General features: G+C 42.3%; 1 protein-coding gene across 3 annotated transcripts in view; it reads right to left on the reverse strand.

Annotated features, from left to right (window-relative positions):
- The window catches only part of SOBP (sine oculis binding protein homolog), a 112,138-nt gene extending 90,482 nt beyond the window's left edge, over positions 1-21,656 (reverse strand). For all 3 annotated transcript variants that reach the window (XM_082302537.1, XM_082302538.1, XM_082302536.1), the window contains exons 1-3: positions 21,257-21,656; positions 11,927-12,065; positions 9,869-10,054 (exon numbers count right to left, since the gene is read on the reverse strand). In XM_082302537.1, coding sequence (XP_082158663.1) covers positions 9,869-10,054; positions 11,927-12,065; positions 21,257-21,352 — 421 coding nt within the window. In that variant the 5' untranslated portion in view covers positions 21,353-21,656. The remainder of the gene's footprint in view (positions 1-9,868; positions 10,055-11,926; positions 12,066-21,256) is intronic.
- Positions 21,657-22,534: the final 878 nt, after the last annotated feature.

Raw genomic sequence — 22,534 nt, forward strand, 5'->3', positions numbered from 1 at the left:
TCATTTTTAATTACACAGGCTCCCAGCAGCAGCTGTTTACATGGAAAAGCCATGTTATTCACTTTTCTCCACTTTTCTGCAGGTAGTTATGCAGGACAGTCAGATTCAGTCCACCTCCTTCTACCAAAGACTTCCTCTAAGATACATCCTGGCAAGGGGAGGAGAGGAGAGAGACCTTCTGTGTCAAGTTGCTGTCTTGCCATGCCCTGTCCAGCAGAGCTTCACCATTGCCTCACAGAGAAACCTGTGAAGCAGCATTGCTTCACTTATGGTCCATGGATATGACGATCAAAAAAATAGCACAAAATGGTCTATAAACTACTACTTCCAGCCACTATATGCACTTCCAGGAAGTGATATGTGATATCCAGGAGGCATCATCAATTTTAGTCAAAATGGTCATCATTCTGAAAGAAGAAAGGGTGAAAGGGAGGGAAATAGTCTAGCTACATACAAAGAACTTCAACTATTTCTCTATTCTACTCCTTTCTCACCCTAGTCATCAAACAATGTAAACCTTTTCATTTCATGGTAACAGCAATAACAGAACCAGATGCCTCTCCAATTTAATAGACTCAGGAACACTGCTACAAAAGGATTAACTGAGTATGACCACATGAAGCAGCCAGGAAGTAGCAATACTTCAGAAGGGGGTTCAGAGTACACAATTCCTGGGATAGGACACTAATACGTCACTTTTTAAGTCATCTTTGCTCCCTCAGGTGCACATTTGCCCAAGTCAATTTTTGATGAATTCTTTGTAATGCAGTTCATTAAGTGAAATAGAAAACATCCAGTATCACACATCTATGGACCATCAATAGGAAATGTGTCCAGCCCAGCAGGAGGAAAACTTGGTCTAAAATCAAATCCTTTCTTTCAGCTACAAGTGAAGCTAAGAACAGCAGAGAAAGGAACCCATGCTTGGTACCTGGGAGAGTACAGAGCTGTGCCCTAAGGCCTGGATGACAGGCTGGGGACAATGATAAAGGTCCAAACCTGACTGTGTGCTTTCCTTCTTCATATCAGTTGTGGTAGAGATCTGAGCAGACCTTGTGAAAAGAACTATTAGGCATGTCTGTTACAGTGTATTAAGCTTAGCAACTAAAAAAGAGGACTGCAACATTAGCAGAAAGTAGTACTTCATGTATTTCTATGAGCAATGAGAAGCAATAACGTAGTCTAAAAACACTAAGACTGTGTGAAATAAGAGAAGACAGACTCTTGGGATTTAAGTGCTGTCATCTGCTAAACACAGATTGGAATAATCTGAAACCAGAAATTTGTATCCTGCATTCCATTCAAGATAAAATTCCTCTCACTTTTTCACAGACTTTTGTTTTTCAAGGCCAAATTCTTTGAAAATCATTTTACCCGATTCCCGCCCTGCTTTCAGGAAAATGTATCAAATCCCTGTTCCTAGAGTGCTCAGCTAGAACAACTTGCTGCTAAGAGATCACAGGGAAGCAGGAAATTTCAAATCCAGTAGTTTAAGACTGGTTATCTGTCTTCAATCTTTATTCTAATCTTTTCCTGATGAGAACTGACTAAGAAAGCTTCTCCACAATAATTATACCAGTTTATTACATCGGCAATGTTCTCCTTTGCTCATAGTCAGACTTTTGCTGGTAGTCTAGCTTAGCATATCTGCTTAAAGTAACATGAGCTCATCCTGACACCATGCCTACATCCATCATGTGAGCTCTCACTGGAGCAGCTCTTCTGATGAAGATCATTCACCATCACTTTTAGAACTCATATAGCCGTGCTGACACATGTTTGTAAAGTACAAAAATATCATTTGCAAGTCCTGGCACAGATCATTTTGAAGTGAAAGAAAATACTCTTTAATAACTGCTTTTTTTTTCCCCTCCATCTGGGCCTGCAACTTTATGACCTGCTTTTGCAAAGTGTTTAGCATGTTCTCAGATCTGTCACACTTACGACAGGTAGCATGGGCACTCTTACAGGTGAGACAAAGAGGAGATGGGACTGACACAACTGAAGAGTAACAGGAGGGCATTCAGCAGAACATACGTATTGCTGTCCTCTGTAATTAGATCAGGTAATAGAAAGATAAATTCTTTCTGTGTACTGCACAAGATCTAAATTTCCAGCCTCTACTTTTCTAGTTCTCAACTCTTCACAGGAAGAGATATTGTGGGAGTTATAGTATTGTGTTTTTCTGCCTCTGGGTTGTGTCATTACAGGTGGAAGAAGTACTCCCTGCACCCACCACACAGATACTGTTCAGTTACATCTCCTTGTGGTTTTTAGCCTGTGTATTTTTCATAATGAACAATGCAATAAACACAGAGTGTTTGCAGTGTTAAATCATGTTCCCAAAGGGAGTAGTTTGTATAACAAGATAAAATTATCGCATTATAATAACTAAATATGCATCAGTCTAAAGCATGCTTCAATTAATCATCAGAAGTTTGCACCGCCTCTTTAAGTCTTAATTAAGCAGAATGTTTGGTATTTTTTTCCTTTCAAACCAGTGTGAAGGAGCTGAAGAAAACTGTTCCTCTTAAACCCAATGAGCAGCAGTTTACACTAATCGATCTTACATGGAGACATAATTTAAAGAGGTGGGGGGAAGTGAAGGAAGGCAATGAGTACAATGGAGTAAATCTGGCATGAACAGCCCTGGCTCTTTAGCTAAGCAAGCCAGCATGACCTACAGTGTTTAGCGCAATGTTCCTAAAATCCCTAAAATTCTGGAGTTAAATCCTGATCAGTTTACTAAGTTTTGGGTTGCAACACTCTACTGGTTTGAACTAAGATGTATTTTCAATTTTAACTCCAGCTTCAAAAAGTTGGGTGAAATTAAATGCAGCTACAGCTCTAATCCTGCATGTTATGATGATTCAAGGGCAGGTACTTCAAAACCTTACTTTCCATATTTCCTTGCAAGAAATCCAGCAGGAGATACTCAATTCTTCTGGCAAGAAGATAACATCTCTCCTGAAGGTGCCCAACCACAGTACTGTTGTGCAGAAGGAAGACCAGGAGGACAGTGTTTGGGATTGAGATCTGAAGTACAGCACCTGGACTGAGTGAGCCTTTGTGAAACCTGTACCTTGACTGTGGTTGTTGATACAAAAAAATATTCTGGCATCCCATCCCTCCTCCATGTCTCCCAACCAACCAGCTCATCTCTGGCATGAGTTTCATTCCACCACACTATCAGAAGCCATGTCTCTCCACTACTGCTTTCACCCACTTTCCTCTTTTTTTCTCTTTGCTGCATCCCACCCCCTCACAGAGGCAGCTTGGATTCCAGGTTTTCTGGGTAGGGAGCTATAATAGCCCTTTTACCTTGAGCTGGGAACTGCACTCAATCCACTGGTATATACATCTTTAAATATTTTAGCTGCTTTCACTATTACTTTCTATTGAAAAGCTGCAAAACTTCCTTTTTAAAGACTTTAGATCTTGACTTGAGCATCTGCAGCAATAACAGTAAAGGCTCACTGTTTCCACTGGGACCTGCCAGGATTTCAGAATTGGATAATTCTGAGTTACCCGCCTGCTGCTCCTGAAATCCCAGATCGCCATTGAAGAAAACCAAGTAGCATGTATTCAGATTTTTCATCCCAAAGTAGTTCCTGAGGTTGTTGATCCCAAGCAAAGCAGAAGCACCATTACAGTCAATTTTCTTACACCCGAAATGCTTTAGCAAATTAATCTCAAACTAAAAAAAGTGAAGAAACAAAACTCCTGAGACATTGCTACAGATCCCCTTGTGATATCACCTTAAGTACTGATCCTCTAAACAGATGGGGCATGTGACAAACTTAAGGTAGAAGAAGTGCCTTAAAAAAAGGAATTACCAGAGGAAGATTAAAATATAAGGCTGACAACAGAAAGCTCGATGCAGCCATCGCTATGGAAATACCTCAGAGCCTCTACCATGCATTTCCTTTTAAGGACCAGTCTCTTCAAGTTCACTACTCTGCCAATAAAGCAAAATGTCCCAGTCCCTTTTGAAAAAATCGTTTTGGGGAACCACAGCCTGCCTATGTTTTCTATGCATGAGCTGAGGCACATTCTTATGCATAGTTCAGTGGGGACTGAATGCACAACACAAAAGCTGGCAGTTAGGCAGGCTTTAAACATGCAAACAAAAAAAGCACCTATTTCAGCTAATAGAGGGGGAACTCCCTGTGTACTTTGAATATATGTTATTAAGGTGCATACATGGACTTTATGATTTTCTTTTTAGCACAAAGGAAACACTTGGCCCTCCACAGAGAGCAAAAGACATCAACAGTGGGCTAGATGGGGCAGGCATCCTGGCAACCACTGGCATTTAAAAACCTAGGCAGTAATAACTCTACGATCAGTGTAAATTTGATGATGTTTCAAACTGAAAACTAGAGACTATAGGATTTGTTGCAGTGGTTTTTATCAAAGGGTGAAGCCTACCTACAGTTAGAGAAGTTGTAACGCTGTTCAGCAACCAGAAGATACTTGTGAAATACTGAAGAGGGATGCAGAGAATAGTAAAATGAAAGTCTATTCCATATATAGACTTAACTAGATCTGATAGTGTAGTCTTTACTTAATGAAAACTGCCACTGGGTTCTGCCTGGAATCAAACTTCTTGGTACTGTAGTCATAGATCCAATTCCTCAGTGAATTTTGACAGATGATCTTGGAATTAATTTTTAGTGGCCTGCTAACTACCATTTAAAACATCTTTAATGGTTTCAGATTCCTCCAATACAATTCAAGTATTGAGAGAGGTTACAGCAGGCAGTTCCAGAATGTAGGGCAGGAACTCTGCTTATTCCACTGTGTTGCACAAAGTTACTTATCTGCACTTGTATTTACAAAATCTCTTATAAACTTTAATTCTAAAGCAATGCTAAACTATAACTCAGAAAATCACTCATTCCTTTGTATAAAATAACTAAATACTTGTTTTAGTATTTGAATCTGGTATTTCTTTGCCAGCTTTGGTAACAGGCTGATTTTACAAGGTAGTCAGCATTGGAAATGTTTCTGCTTCTCCTTTAAGACATTTTGCCTCACCAGATACAGTTCCTCCAGCCCAGTCCTCCTTCACTTCCGCAAGTTTCTGATAACTTCTGGTACAACTCCAATCATTATAATTTGGAAATCACTGAATCCAACATTATGTAGAGACACTCATCAGTGGGTTGTAGAATTTACATCCCCTTTCCTTCGGTATCTTGTGAAAACCTTGGGAGGGAGCATTAGTTTTCCCTTGTACTTTTTCCCTCTGTGGAAAGTTCAGTCAACTACATGACATCATCCTTTCTGCCTCCCCTTGTACTGTGTCCCTTGGCAGTGGCACAGCATTGCAGGAAGCCAGTTCTTGTTTGGGATGCTCAGAGCAACAGGCACACTCTGTGCATCACTTGTACACAGAAGGACGCAGGAAAGGGAAGGATTTTGTCGACCCTCATGCTCAAAGGATAGACCAACCAGCAGCTGTATCCCCTACCAATGCACTGCTGTGGGGATCACAAGATAAAACAAATCAAAGAGCACTCAAAGAAATGGGAAAACTGAGACACCATAGCCTCCAGCAGGTGCCAGGGGAAGGAGGCAGCTTGTTCTCACCCGCACTGAAAGAATTTTTTGCATTCTTCTTCAACTGCTCTTGATTTCAGCCTTCCTTCATCCCAGGTAACAAGAGTTGTCCAAACTTGCCCGAGCAAATGGGCAGAGTCACCCTAAGTGCCCTCTCAAATTTACTCTATCATTAAGGGTTGCAGAATAGCAGAAGGTTTGCACACTACATACTAAGGCCCTATACCCTGCACAACTGTGGTGAGATTTTTAGTTCTAGGTCATTCCAGGCTATTGCATTTCTGTTCCTCAGTATTTCTATGCAAATTTTAAATTGGAAAAAACAACCAACCAAATAAACAAACAAAAAACCCCACCAGCTTTCTTTACATTGCTGTGCAGAAAATAAGAACCTTCTAACACCAAGTAGAACTAATCTTAGGATCAGTTTGTTGCAATAGGCTGTACTCAAGACTAGCCCTGAAGATCACTCAGAATCTGCTGCCAGGTCTAAACGTAGTTACCAGACTGCTGAGCAAGATGGACTCTTACCAGCCACATAGAGACTCTTACAGCAACTCTCTGGAGGCTGCACTGACTTCTTATTTGCTTCCAGATGAAGGTTGGACAGCTGATGCTGGCTTATAAAGTCATGTCTGATTTGGGCACTGCTTGAGTGAGGTCTCCCTGCCTGGTGCTGGAGATCAGAGGAGTGCTCTTGCAGATAGCTTCCACATCTGAGTAACTTGCATTCTCCTGGTGGAGGCTTCCCATGACTGGATTTAGCATCCTGCATTGACACACCATAACCTGAGTCTATAGACACTCAGTGCACCACATAGGGCCCATGCATTTAACTCAGCATTTTTTGGGTTTAATTATGAGGTACAGCAAGGAGAGAGTGCCTTTATTGGAGCTGTTTATATTTGGTTAGTAGCACCCTAATGTTTTCCAGAATCACATAGGCAAATTGGAACCTTACATTTCATCTGACTGACATATAAAACAGAAATCTGAACAGCTTGAAGATAAAATTTTAGTCAGACTGCTCAAAATTGTTTGGTTTTCAAATTACAAAAAACCAAACCAAAACAAAAAACACTTTACTACAAAATAGGCATGAAGGAAAAAAAGGTAATTTTGTTAACTCTTCAAGGTTTTAGCCTGGTCAAACAAAATATGAATGCAGACAGGACACTGTTCAAAGCTTTCCAGCATGCTCAAGGAAAACCTAATCTGCTGAAATCTTCAATGACAGCTTCCTAGACAGTTTAGGACCAACACTCCTTCCTCCTCTTTTCCAAACTGATAGCTGTTTCTGATAAAGAATCATATTTGCCTTCCTAGAAATCCTGTTTCCCTTGGCTTCCTGGCTGTGTCTTTTCTACCTCTGCAATTGCTACGTCAGTGCACATTGCAGAGTATCCTTCTTGTTTCTCTTCAGGTTTGTGAGCAGCCCCTATGCTCTGCTCTCTCTTCTTCCTCTTACCTGTATTGAATCTTATCAGCAAAAATTATTCAACTAATAATTCAACAGATCTGCTTATCCTCTTCAGACCATTACACTCCTGTCCAAATGAATACCTCAGCCTGTCTTTCTGACACCTCTTTACTCATGCTGACCCTTCTGTTCAAGATCAATACAGCAAGAATTAAAGTCTTAATAATTTCTCCCTGAGTGCTCACTCCATATTATTTGCTCAATAAGGATGGACTGCACCATCTTTCCTATCCTTCAGGTCCATGATTTAGGTATCATTTTCACCTGTGGACACTCCCTTTTGAGCTATATTTAAGTCTTGTAGATTTTTCCCTGTACAATATCTAAAAGCTTTCTTCATCCATTAACAAACTCTGGATGCATCCTAATTCTTAGCCTCTCAGTCACTACAGTGCATTACCACCCGATGTTCTCTCTGGCCTGTAATGTAACCTTGTCCTCTGTGTGTCCACACAAAATCTGCTGCAAAGACCCCTTTTCCTGCCTAGCATTTTAACCTTGAAGCTTTCTCTTGGCCTCCTTCTGCCTCTCTCTCCTGTCCCCTTACTTCATTTATCCACTCAAACATGGATAAATGCTTTGGTGTTTGTGACAGTTCAGTCATAGCCTGTCTGTACTCCATGCTGAAAATGTCAATCTTCACCTTATTAATTAATGATGTGAGTCTAACCATGTACCTGCTCAAGTCAAAGAAGCACCTTTGTGCTGTTTCCAAAGTCATCCCCTGTGCCTGCGATGGACTCCGAGAAAACATCCCCAGAGTTACTCTTGTCTGGCTTTGTATCACTCTGAAGTTTTCTGCTTTGATGCAGTGCCCACAAAATGGTGTCAAAGTGCAGTGCCAAGACCACTGCCTCGCACACTGGCTCTCCTGGCTCCTTTGTACTCCCTTTCCTACCAGTTGTTTCTTGCCAGGCTCTTTGGGATGATCATGACTAGGGCACCTACGCCCTAAGATAAAACAAAACCATTACTACCCATGCTTACTGCAAATCCCACAAAGGTTGTGATTCTCCTCCCCCTCCAACCCTCCCAAGCTTTGGTCTCTAAAACAAAGGTGAGATAAATACATTCATCTGCTCAGAAGTCATGGTAATCTAGTCCTCATTACCAATCGTGGGATAAAGTCAGAGGAGGCAGAGATTATGCATTTGTATCTCCTGTGCAGGTAAAACAATGATATTCATTGTTAATGAATTAAATAAAAACCTAAAGGTGGAAAACACTTACGAAAAGCTCTCTCTACACATTACCCTTAGAGGTACATTTGAACACAGGATCATATGTTGTAGGTGGACAGGCAAAGAACAGAAGGCAGTTGACTTGGCCAAGATTCCCTTGTGTCCACTTAACTACTGTTGCAGTAATTTGTTTTTCTACTTCATAGTTCAATCTCCTCCTGCTTTTTGGTGTCATAAAAACGCAGCAACTGTGGCAATCTGCACAATGCATGCTATAGCCTTGTGTTCACATACCACAAATTCAGCATTCTGGATTCAGTCGTGACTCAGATTGGAGTAGAAAATAGCTTGGGATGGCACAAGCCCTTGATTAAAGCTTTAGGGCCAAATCAACAACAGCTGAGGATCCAGCCCATATGGCCTGAGATCTTTAGCTGTGTAAAGGCTGCAGGAATGGGCCCAAATAGCTTTGGTAATTAGCAAATATCGTATAAAATAGATTGAAAATCTTTGGCAGGGAGTGCATATTGAGTAACATTTGAAAATTATTCATAGCATATTAGATACTTCTTTAGAGATAAAACTCAATGGCATAACAATAATTTAGGAGGGGCAACTGCAGTCTATTACACGACCGACAACAGGCAAACACTTTCTTGGATCAATCAGTATTTTACAGCTACCTTTAGACAATGTTACAAAGGGCAGAGGTGACCATCTAACACCTGGGACCTGATCCTGCAAGCAGTTCTGCCTCTGCAGAAGCACCCTGGCACCTGGTGGCATCTCTGTAGCCCTGTGTGTGGAGAGATGATGTTCTTGGGTAGGAGATGCATGTCACCCTGTATTCCTCAGTGCCTTGGTCACTAAAGAACAACCACACCACCACCCATGGACGTCCATGGAAGCAGGACTCAGCCTGCTCCTATCTGGATTCACCAATTTTCACACCGTGTGGAGCAGTAAATGATAACACAACAATTAATCACCCTGGTGTAGCCCTAAGAGCTCCTTTCACAGATTACGGTAAGCAGCATGCAGAGGGGAATAAATCATTTTTCATGCAAACTCTGAGGAATGGCATGTTAGAAAACCACTCCTGATAAAAATCTAATGAAAATGTAAAACATCTCAGTGCAGTCTCCTAGGTAGAGTCAAGATCATATTAAACCCTTGAGAGACAGCAGTCAGGGATTTCAATGGGAATCAAGAGACAGTTTTCTCAGTATGAGCTTGTTAACTAGATATAAAGACATGATACTGATTTGATGGGTTTTTCTCTTTCACTGCTTCCTTCATGCAGCCTATTTTTAATGTAATAATCTTCCATTAATTTAGTTAAAGGCTTTATTCACCAGAACAAAACCTTTTTTTTCCTAAAAGCAAATGCTGTTGAACTGCTGAGAACATAATCCAGCATGAGGAGTTTCACAAGCAGAGCAAGTTTGTTGTCATTGCATTTGAAGGAGTTTTTCAAGAATACTAAAGTGACTAAAGCCACTCTCCCGTTCGTTTTTAAAGTTCCCTGGGACTGGATTTTAATAATTTTGAAATCAGCCCTCTTGCTAAGACACTATGATCCAGTAATCTCAGGACGTTGACAATAACCAGTAACCATTTTTACATATTCATTAGCATTTACCTGCTGGTGGCTTTATGAAAGGTGGTGGAATTAATGGGACAATAATAGGTACATTCCCATGATCCTTCGACCCTGCTGGTGAGTCTGACAGTCCATTTCCTGTGGCAAGCCCTGGGTAGCTTGGGTTTATATTGTATGGTGAAATAACACTGTCCTCAGGTAATTTTGGTTTTGGCAAAGAATTTTCTGTAAAACACAAAGAACACATTGAACAGTATGACACATATATTTCTTAAATGGCCCTGCATACTTTCACCAATCTCTTCATTAAATTACTTACTCTAATATAAGAATGGTGCACAAAACCCCCAGACATTTTCCCTTTTAAAGAAATTGATACTTTCCAGTAATCTTCAGAAATGCTCAATTTTTTTCAAAATCAAACTCACACTTTCTTTCTGCAGAAGGTAAAAGGTGGGATTATTTTGTCATGCATATCCTTGGTATGTCTGATTTAGTCAACAGCATCCTACTCTTGCACTTCATTTCTACTGTTTGCATGGTGATCACACTCGGTGTACTGTGACTTCACCAGCACAAGGAGCATGAAATGAAGGAAAAAAGAATTCCTATTCTCTATAAATAATATGAGTAGTAATTATGAAAGAATTTAAAGAAAGGAACAAAATATTGAAATCACAGCAAAGTGTGCATAAAATGCTGACAGTTATTATTATAATTCTTTAATCCCAAATCACCTCAGGATTCTTATTTGTAGGAATTTCTCTAATACACCTCCGCCATGGGGCACAACTTAATTCTTATTACTTCCTCTTCTCCCATGTCTCAGAACAAGATTTTTTTCCCCCTCCCAAAAACTGCATACACCAAAAATTTCTACCTGTCATAGGCATTTGACATCTATGGTACATAAAACATATGATTTGTATCATGTGCCGATAAAAAAAGTATGTCACAAATTTCATCAAGTATAGACTGGAGCTAGTAATCATTCAGTAAAAGATATATTTTTTAAAACAGAAATAAATTAAGTGCATTACTACACAGGACCAAGTTTCTTCAAAGGTAGCTTAATAACATTACATTTTCAATGAAAAATAAATATTGATCACCAATGTTGTTATAGAACTAACAAGCTGCAAACATTCAATTTTAACACAATTAGGTTGTTTCACCTTACCTCTAATTTTTTCCCCTTTTTTCTAGCCATCTGTCCCTCAGCACTGGTCCCTCTGGAGTCAGTACTCATTGCAACACTCACTGAATACAGTGCTGCTGCTGTCTATCAGAAAGAAAACCCAAACACTGCTGTCCACGAATACAGTGAAAAGTAGCACTCCACCTGCTTAAAAGCTGCTGGAATTTCCTCTCTTTACCTCACCTTTGATGAACTCCTGTTGGATAAATCAACATGCAGCAATTTTCTACTCTTCTCCTTATTCTGATGACAAGCCCCTATACATTCCCTGAGACTGAGGAGTCAGAAGGCAAAAACTGAATGACTGAAGAAAACAACAAGATCTCATCCTTTACATTTTGAATCACAAAGATTCAGCAACGTCTCAAACAAATTCCATCCATGGAAAACTTATACCACAGTACAGAAGACAGTATAGTACAAACATGGATGAGAAGCCTTTTGTGAACATTCACACTTGTTCCTACATGTGTGAATATTTCAGTCTAAAATCTTTTAACATTTTAAAAAGTTGGAGGCCAACCAGCCTTAGTATGGGAAGCAAAAGGGTTCCTTAAAGCCACCCTGCTAAGAAAGTGCTCCCTTCTTTCTCCAGTTGTGAGTAGTCTGTTGATACCACAGGTACTCAACTTTCAACTGACACACAAAAGGCATTATTTGTGAAGATACATATCAATACATAACAGTATATCAATATACTAACAGCAAATTTATTAAGTGACTTTCCTTGTAGCCTATTGGCTTCCCTGTACCACATAGTACTCTCAGATATTTTTATGTAAAGCAACCAAGACACAGGCTGGAGAACATGCTTCGAAATCCACACCAATTCAGACAGGTTGATTAATCCTTCTATTAATCCTTCTTTACATGAACACAGAAACACGAAGTCTCGTTACCTTTGAGAACAGAAATGTGCTGGCGGCTTTCCCCATCTGCTGAGTAGTTCCTGAATTCAATATCTTCTCCATCTTTCAGTTCTACCTTATCATAACCATACCAGCCAAGGAGCTCATTCATAGTGTTTTCAGCAAAGTTCTGAAAGAGAAAAATTACCTACTTATTTATGTAATCAATAACCATTTGGAAGGAAGGGAGGACTGCATAAATCGAACCATATCTGTGCTACATGAGGAAGTGTCAGGTTTGGCCCACCTCCTCAAAGACTAATGTTCATTTCATAACTCAAGTGCATAAAGTGAAATGCATTTAAATCTCCAACTGGCACATGTAATTATGACGGAGACTCATATGTCTGCAATTTAAAGAAAATGAAAAGGAGAGTTATTTATGACTTTTGCTCTGACATTCAATGTCAGAAATATTTTAACATACATTCCTCACACAAACTTGTCTGTGTTGCCATAAAATATTTAAGACTGCAGCAAGAGAATAAGAGAAAACCAGGATTTTTTTTTCAACCAGCAGTTAATCAATCTTATTGCGCTACAGTCTTTTCAGCTGGAGCAGGTCACTGACACAATTACAGTTCCTTGAGGTGCCCATGAACCAAATCAAATAAAATCACAGCAGACGTTTTTCCTCGGTTATAAACCCTTGCACAGTTGAAGCACTTAAAGATTCTTCACTGTGAAAGCATTTTACCATCATTTTTCATACAAATATCTCTTATATTTGTCTAAGAAAACCTTTCTCAATTTTGCCGTATTTATTTTCAAACCAATTTCCAAGCAGCTGTGTGGTTACATTTTATGTTTGTATGGAAATGCAAAGTCTGGAACATGACCGTCATAACCCTCAATTTCTATTAAAAATATGTCCTCTAGGTCATGAGGCAAAAGTGTTTCTGTAGAAAATGCTCATTACTGGGCCAGGAGATTTAGTGGAGTAAGAAATCTGCAGCCAGGCAACAAAGCTTTCTGAAACCAAATAGTGCCACAGAGCTCTACAGCTTATGGATTTAGGAAACTACCAAAGGAAACCAGCTAATGAATTATTGTGATGGCAAAGATCAGTTTAAAGTAGTATGACAACTGTAAGTAGAAACAAAAAAACCACACACAGAGCCTTTCTCTTTGATTTTCGCTATTTTTGTATTAACACTCTTTAAAACAAATTCCAAACTTCATATTCCTCCAAGACTTCTAAAATAATGCTTTTGATAAGCACCGTCTCCCAGGACTCTGGCAAAGAAATAAGGAGAATACAACACCAATTCAAAACAAATGGTACATGTCAAATTTGCAGGTTGCCAGATTTTGTCTAGTAACTGCTCTATCTTAATTTTTGAGTGGGAGAAAGTCTAATGATAGAACACAGCAATTCTCCAGTCATTTAAACAAATAAATAAAATTAATCAGATGATAATTGCTTTCGAATTCAAAGCTACAGCAGGCGCTGTGCCCCAGAACCTCGGAGTGCTGCACTGCTCCTGGCTCATTCATCACACCAGATTACATAGGTGTTCCTGTCACTCAAGGAGCGCTGTAAAGCAGCTATAAGCAATAAACACAAGCAATTTGTACTCTTTCAAGAGTATCATCTGTGCAATTATGCTACAAACACATTTCAGGAAAAGAAAACCCAAAACAAAACCCCAGAGCAGACCCCTGAAACATCCATCTGCTTTTGGTTTTTCCCCTTTGCATTTTCACCTTACCATTTGATGGAAGTCACAATTCTGTGGCTGTCCTGTGCAGCCCCAAATTGCTGGAAAATATTCCATCATCCCACCTCTGCTTCTAGACTCAGCATTATAAGTATGATATCTGAACTATGCCACTACTACAGTTTTCAACGAGTACAGTGCAGTGTAAATGTGGCTAACAACTACCTAACTCATTTGAATGATGCAGTGTTGTGTTTGAAATACTAGCAAAAATGGGGTGAAATTTTTCTAAATGTTGTTTTTCATTGGTTTTTATGGTTTGGTTTCTTTTTTAGCTTTTTAGAAAACTTCTCTCTTAGCGCTGAAGAGTCCCAATGCACTCACCCTGTCTGTAACCTTTGGGAACCCACTAACAAAAATACCTGCACCTGGGGAGTCAAATCTTACCTCTGCGGCTCACCCAAAATGACCTGAAAGGGTCTGGGGAGGCCCAAAGACAAGGTCTGCCAGCTTTCCTTGCTTTGCTGAATTTCATCTATGGAGAGACAGCCCTAGAGACTAATCTAGCAAGGTAGAGACCAATCGATAAAGTCTTACTGACTTAAACCCCATGCAACCAAATTAATTGAGTAGCTCTAAATTTGCCTCCTGTGGATGCTTTGTGTTTTATTTGCACTGCTGATCCACTCAGACAATGAATAATTTCTAATTACTTGTCAAGGAATACATAAGCAAGGTTGTATATATGTTTGTTTTTTCCTGAAAATTCATACATGTATCTGTCCCTTCAGAATGTAGTCAAAATGGTTGGGTTTGTAATGGCACCAAATTTAAGTACCTTTCACGTCTCATTTAAACTATCCATGATAAGTGATGCAACAAAATGAACATTCATACTGACAAAAATACATTGGATTTCAAAATCACACATCACAGAGATTTGACTCTGTTATAAAATAGCAAATCAATGGGGTCTTTTCTACTAACTTCAGTAAGAGTACAATGAGGTTGCATGGCAGCAGTAACAAAGTAAGCACCTTTTTAACACTGATTTCCCAAAAAGAGTGTCTTGGGTTTAAAAAAAAAAAAAAAAAAGAAAGAAAAAAAGAAAAAACCAATTAAGCCATTCTCCTTCAAAATTTATCTTACCTACTGCAATGCTGCAGGTCACCCTTAATACCATTCTCTCAGTGGCTAACAGCCAGAGTTTCATTACACCACACCTCATACACAGCAAACGGAAAGCATGACCCTGTCCTCAGCAAGCCGAGTGTCAAATCTGAGAAATGTTATTTTCCACACTGACTCTCTTGCGTAGATGGGTATCCAACGAACAACAACATCACCTTCCCTCAGACTCCTGACTACAGCACCCACTCGTAGTGATGTCTAACGCCTTGGCAGTTGAGATCATGCTGAAGCTGCTGCCCTGAAGCTGACCACTATTAATTCATTGTTTTCATGTATTTTCCCTTCTTCCATTTCAATGATAGACACAATCCACAGGGATTCAAGACATGGTAACAAGACGGGATTTGTAAAGACCAGTGCGGTGGCAATAGTCAAAACACAAATGATAAGATGAGATGAGATAATTTTTCTCTGTGTGAATGCAGGTGAGGGGGGAAAGAAGAAAAAGAAAAATAAGAGCGACAAAGACCAGTTCTTGGTGAAGCTAAGGAAAGGAAGAAAGCAAATTAATACACAACCTGCACATGCAGAGCAGAACCTCATGGAAAGATACACAAGTTTCAAAGGCTTAGTGAAAGGAAGGGTGATGATTGTAACAGTGAGGCTTGAGAAAAGGAGGAATGTGGACTCAACACTGGAGCAGGAAAGCAGAAGCAGCAGTGATCAAGCAGGCTTAGACAGGAGCCAGCAGAACTGCAAGATAATAGACCTGACAAAGACCAGGGAGGAGATGTGAAGGCAGGTGGGGATGACCAGATGAAGGATGTGCAAGGAGCTGCGATTCAGAGCTTCTGCAGGAACAGGACAGCGGAGGCATTAAGCTAGTCCATGCCTACTTTCAGACTCATTCTCCAAAAGGACGTGGAGCATATGCAGGATGAGGCTGCCACCCCAATCTCACAGCTGTGCCAAAAGGCTGGGATGATGAGAAAGACTAGCACGGAGAGAAAACCTTGCTCATAACCAATAAAATCCCAGGTCAGCAATCATACTGCTAAGCTGGGATCCTTACATCCACCTTACATCCAAAGGGAGCCCCCCTCTGCAGGGACCCATAGATTTCATTGCAAATGTACAGCATGGAGCTGAACTTCACCCAGGTGGGGAGGCAATGCTCAGTCCCCTGTGGCCACCCACAGTGTGGGTCAGCATCTGAGCTGAGAAGACAACCACAGAAATCCTGTCCCACATCCTTCCATGCTCGTTCTGCCACACCATGCAACAAGCAGACAAGCTTTCGAGACCACACTGGAAACAACAATCCCCTCTGCAGCTGCCAGTGCACCCAGGCACTTGGTCAACATCCCACAGGAGCCAAACCTCCTGCTCTTCTCTAGCTGACAGAGCACCACTGCGGCTGCTGAGCTGCCAGAGCATTCACTATGGCTGCGGCACAACCAGCTCATCCCTGCCAAAGGAACTGGCCCAAAAACACTCCAGTGGCCCCAGTCACGCACCACAGCCAAAGCCCTTCCTTCCCAATAGATGGCCATTCAGCTTTTGCTCACTGCTAAGTCCAAACGATTTATCACCAATGTGGGGCAATGTGTAATTTACATGTTTTAACTGTATGATTTCTCTGTTCTTGTACTACACAGAAATATCTTCCCTACTGGAAAAGCCACGATAAGTAACTGTTATGCTCATTGGTATTTCTACTTGAATTTGCTTCCTATTCCTCTGAAAGATGAAGAAGAGTGAGTTGACTCGCTAGACTGTGGTTTCCCTCCTTTCTGAGTCTGACTTACACACTAGGCAGTAAAAATATAATCACATTTATTCCCACTTTAGGATTCATTCCATTGTAACAGTACACCTACAGTCTGATTTTTTTATATTACAATGCATCATTTCCCCAAATCTTTGCTAATTAATACATTCTCAAGCTATGCCATGCATCTCTTTCCATCTTGGATCTCTTGTCTTTCCTTCTCTATGAACCTTATTCACAGGGGGCAAGGCCTGGCTTCACCGAATGAGGCCTGGCAAACATGGAGGCAGGAAACACAGGGGAGAATGAGTCTGTCAGACTCATTTTCTTCTAGGTTTTACTGCTGAATGTTTATTTCAGATCTGAGAGGAAGCATAGAGGCTCCATTCCATTTCCTTGCCTGCATAACGCACTCGGTGCAAAGCCCCACAAATTCACTTTTCACTTTCACTGCATCAAGGAAATAAAAATGTTTCTATAGGCCCAATACAAACTTGGATCTTTTTTTCCAGCTCTCACATTCTTTGCTTGTATATGTTGTTGTCATACTGAATTCTACGGTTAGACCTTTATGCTATCAGAAAGCAAAATTCCATGATGCTTTACTTTCCTTAGTCCTCTCATGGACGTTCAGTTCTGTATCACCCACTTTGTTTGGGGAAGCACTACTTCTGCAGTGCCCCGCCAGGTGAGGCTCCCTGTGCAGACAGGCAACCCCTTTGCAGCCGTCCCACAAAACTCCTTCCACGCAGACTCCACAGAAAAACCTTGGTCTCCTGAAATAATACAATTGATAAAGTCTGTCTGCTTTTCCACTTTCCCAAAGACATTTTTTGCTTTTCAGGAGAGAAGGGAGGAGTTTCCTTGGAATCTTCCAAGCACTCTGAGCAAACTGGCTCGCTCCAGGCCCAGGGCTGCTACGCCTGCTTCACCGCTTTCCTCCTTCTGACAGTAGAACTTTCAAATGCCAAATGGGGACTATTTAAACACTAAACTGAAAGATATTCTGATGAATTTACTGTTAAATGATAACAGATGGGGCTCCCCTAAGCTTTAGGCACCGTGAACAAAGCCGCATTTTAGATACAAATTAGTTATTGAGAATATTTATAGACAGCAAACTCCTTGGGCACATGGAGCAGCCCTGTGAAATTACAACGCAAATTAATTGCTTACCTTTCAACTGCTAGAGACACGTGGATACATTGTCTCATCTGTGCAGAACTCCAGTGCAATTCAGTACTGGATGTAACCTCACTTCACAGCATGGCCGAGCACCTAGCTATCCCTACTGAGCAACACTGCTTCCTGGAAGCAGGATGGCAAATGGAAATAAGCTGAGGAGAGATCGATGGGGGATCCACCACTGTGCCTCGACAAGTGCTTTCATCAATTAAACTTTTAAAAATATTTTGGTCTTAAAATAGTAGTGGGTTCCCTGATGACAACAGGTTTGGATCTATGAGGTGTTCTGTTATACACCAGCAAGTGAAAAATGGCACCAAACTGAATTTCAGAATAACTATCTGCTTTTCTTCCAAAGCGCGAGGTGAATTCTACCTCTGTGAGAAAAACTGGAAAGTATCGTCTGAAGGAGGATGGAGGACAAAAGAAAAAATAACTAGAAAATAAGGAAGAGTGGTTGTAAAGGTCACAGTGTAACAAAACAGTTCCTCGTGAATATATTTTTCATTGAAACGTAATATCAGAAAACTGTGCAGAGTCATGTACCTTTTGCACACAACATTGTATCAAATTAAAATTTGTTATAACCATCGTGTACATTAGGTTAGCGATAACAAAAACGTAACTCAATATCTGGCATAAGGAAAGAGTGAGCAACCTGAATATCCATCCAGTCATGTTAAAACCATGCTGTGACACTACTGTTGGAAAACACCAAAGCAAGCAGTTAGGTGTTGTGATCCTTCTTGAGTAAATATCTGACTGTATCAAACAGCAAATCTCGAAGGAAGTCTCTGTGATGAGGTAATATTATTGCTCATTCATAGTACCTTGAATTTGCTGTACTTAAAATAGATACTTGAACCAATGGCCTTTTTATTCTCCAAAGGGGGGAAAAGACAGAAATCACATATACACCAGTCCTTTTTCTTTCTGCTAGCAAAGGGAGGGAATTTGATCCAACATGGGCTGAAACCTGAGTAGGTCACTGTACACCATGATAAAATTCCCTAACCCCTGAGCCAAATTTCCCTGAGGGGGCCCTCCTACTTCTCCTTTACTTTCCAACTGACTTTTCCATTCCCTCTCTCGTCTTTTCCTCCCCTTCATCTCTTTCATTTCCCCTACCTTAAAGCCTTGATATCTGATCTGCTGCTGATACTCAAGTTACAGTTTTTACAGCTTAGGCTGTCTATTGCTGTATACATTCCTTTCTTTCTGCTCTGCCGTGATTACTTACCAGAGCTTATTTTACACTGGTCCAGATGAAAGCAGTTCAGATGAAGGGAAACAGTCAGCCTGTTTGAACATTACAGATACAAACCTACACAAGGGCACATTGTGCTCCCTCTGTCATCTCACTGCAAACATTTTGCACACTGTAACAAATTTGTTACATTATTGTATTTTCTGGGTTTTTTAAGAACAAGTAGACATCTTAATTCATCAGTAAAGAAAAAGGGTAAGTGATCACCACAGGACTTTAACTTTCTCAACCAGTCAAAAATTCAAACTACTTTTTTTTCCTCCCCTTTATTTTTCCCCTTCTTAGGTGATAGCAGCCAACTGTCCTACTAAAAATGCACAGCATATATAGCATTGTTAACATTGAAAGGTGGGCCACAGAAGGTTCTGCCACCAGCTGTCCCACTCTCAACCAGAAATTACATGGGTTCAAAATGACCTTTCTACCCGCCTTCAGTTTTTAAGTCAGCTGAAATCTTGAGGTTCCTAACCTTAAGCAGTTATCCGTGATTAAGAAAGAGGAACTCTCTACATGAAGGTTAATGCCAGTGCTTAATACCAAAGCATTAGTTTAAAATTGTGTAATTTTTCTCCTTCACACAATGTTGTTTTTGTTTCTTCCTCACCCTTTCAGACAAACATCTGTTATACTGTAGAAGAACAACTATCTCCCAAACCGCTGAGTGCGCCTGCAGCCAAAGTAAACAAAACAAACCCAGAGGATCCAGCACAGTCAGCCTTTATATCCAGCCAGGATAACATTTCACATGTTTTGATTAAAATTAGCTAATTTGTAATTCTAGAACCTATGAAACTTAAAAGCTGCAATCCATATAGATCGCGTTAGGCGATGCTCTGAGGGGCCAATGCCCTGTACTACAGACCTCTGCAGTCTCCAAAACTATGTGGGATTACAATGAGCAATGACTCTCCGGTGGCTGCAACAGAGACCTCTCCGAAAATAGGATGTGTCACATATCTCACAAAGAAAGATCCCACTCCTCTGGACTTGAAGCTACTACAGTTTGTTTCCAAAGAGATGCAGCAACACATTATTTTGTTCGTGCCCCTAATACTACTCTTGTCCACATTTACACTTGAAGTGCACGCAGCACCGTGTACACGCTCTTTACGCAGGCAGCAGGAGCAAGAACGCCTGCCTTGGGCAGGAAAGGGCACCTAGCCGAAATTAGTGGTGTGCAAAAGAGGGGAGAGGGGAGGGGACTGTGCATTCCCGTTTAATTTTACATTGGGAGATCAATGTTCTGGAAAGCAAAGATATTTTCACTAGGCATCATGCATATTTATACACTCGCCTATATAGTATACATACTATGTGAACGAGTGACATTTTCCAGGCAGTCTTCCACTTACAATCAGCCTTTTAATAAATGACATATTCAAATTAAATCTCAGCAGCTTTATCTCGTAGCCAGACTATGCTGTTTTAGTCACTTTATCTGCGCATTTAACAACAAGTTCAGCAGAAGTCTAGCAATACATTGTTACCAACTCTGGGGAATTAGAGACATCAAACAAACAGACATGAAACAGACGCGAAAACAGGCGCGAAAAATAGGACCGGTCAAGCCTGGAACAGCGACCTAATGATAAAAGAAGTTCCAAAATAGCGGGTTTGTGCCATCGCAGCCATCCCAACATCTGGAGCGGCCGCCAGAGCACAGCTGGACTGGCAGCGGTTCCTATCGGGCAGGACAGCCCTCCGCGCGGTAAATACACTTCCATCAAAAGCAGCCCTCGGACAAGCCACCTTCCAGCGACACCTCTGCGCTGCCATGAACCGCGGAGCGAAGCGGTACAGCAGAGGAGGAGGCGAGAGGGAGCAGGAGAGAAAAGGGGTCTCGGCGCTGAAGTGCGAGACTGATGCACGGCTCAGACCGCAACGTTTCACTTTGACAATTTAATTACACAGTTGCAGCTGGCTACTGAAAAAATGGACAAAAATACAGTGTTTAAAAGAGATCCCTTTCTTTCCTAACTTTAAGGGCTTCCCAGCTACCTGAGGGGGTGGCTATAGAAAGAAAGGAAAAAAAAAAAAAGAAAAAGGCTCATCGTTGGCACCCGAGGAGCTTAAAAGCCCAACGAGAGAGAGTTATTTTTAAAAAATAAATAAAGCTGGTCAATGAACAGGATTTGCAGCCTGTGAATTCGTCTCTGTTTGCAGCCCAGGAGGCGGAGTTGAGACACATTCAGTGCATCCTACAAAAAAAAAAAAATGACAAGAGATCCTTTCTTATTTCATCTCCATGCTCGGAGGCGGGGGGTGCGGGGGGGGACCCCGCTCCCGTCCCCATCACAGGCACCTACCTTCATCTCCTCGTTGATCTCCCGCTTCACCGGGTGAGCCGGCTTCCTGCTCCTTTTATTTTCGGGAGGTCTCCCTTCTTTCTCCATTTCTGCCATTTTTTGCGCCTACTTGGTGGTGGTGGTGGTGGAGATGAAATGGCTGCTGGTGCTCTGGGGGGGCCGGGAGGGGCGCGGGGGGGCGGCGGCGGCGGCTCTCAGTGGTGGCAGGCGGCGCCGCGGAGGGCCCGGGGGGAGCGCGGCGGCGGCGGCGGGCGGGCGGGGGGCGCGGGCGGGCAGGGGCGCGGGTGCCCCGGCGAGTCAGCCATCTTCTGCCTCGCCGCCGGCCCGCATGGGAGCGGCGGGGCGGGCGGGCGGGAGGCAGCGCGGAGCGAGCCGGCCCCGCGCCTGCTGTGGCGCTGCTGGCGGGCTGCCGCGGAGGGGGCGGCGGAGGGAAGGGGGAGGCCGGCCCCGGACCGCCGGCGGGCGGGGCTTGCCGGCACCGAATCGGCCGCCGCTGCCCGCCATGGGAGCCGGGGAGGGGGGAGGCGCCGCGCCGAGCACCGGGCGGAGCGGAGCGCAGCGCAGCGGAGCGGAGGGGGCGGTGCGCACCCGCCCCCGCCCCCAGCCCGGGGTGGGGAGGGGGCCCGGTGCCCCCACGAGCACCCGAGGGGTCTGCCCCGCCTGTGCTCCTCTGCGCAGCCGACCCGCCCCGTCCCGACCTGTCCCGTCCCGTCCGCTCCCGTCCCGTGCCCGCCGCCTTCAGCCGAGGCTCTTCCCCTGATCACTCCTGTTTTTCCTTTTATCTGCGGCGGGGAGGTGCGGATGAATGGTTTGGTGGGACGCGCTTCAGCGAGGAGGTGCCGGATTACAGCACTCACTGTGGGCGATACATTGATTATTCCTAGGCTCTGCTTTCCCGCTTTCCCTGGCAGTCCCTGATTCCCCGATACAACGCATTACGGCACGGGGGTGTCCATTGTTCCGATTGTCAAAATTGTAATGGTACGGGGTTTCTCATTATGACTACGGTGCACCTTAAAATGATACATTTATTTTATAAAAACACCCAAACCCACAGTCGAAAGATAAACTGCGTTCCGTGTGGGCTTGAGTAGGCTCCCCATAAAAATCTCTGTTTAGCCTGTCAAAGACAAGTTCGGTTTGCGTGCAACAATGTCTAATTTACATTCTCTGTTTCCGAAGCTGTAAATCACTGGCACTTCTTAGTATGAAAAGTTGAGCACAACTTTGTTCGTTTTGTTGCTAAAATGAGCCTTGCCTGCCTGCCTGTCAGAGCGA

This window comes from Coloeus monedula (genome assembly GCF_965178545.1).
Source record: "Coloeus monedula genome assembly, chromosome: 2".
Classification (NCBI taxonomy): domain Eukaryota; kingdom Metazoa; phylum Chordata; class Aves; order Passeriformes; family Corvidae; genus Coloeus; species Coloeus monedula.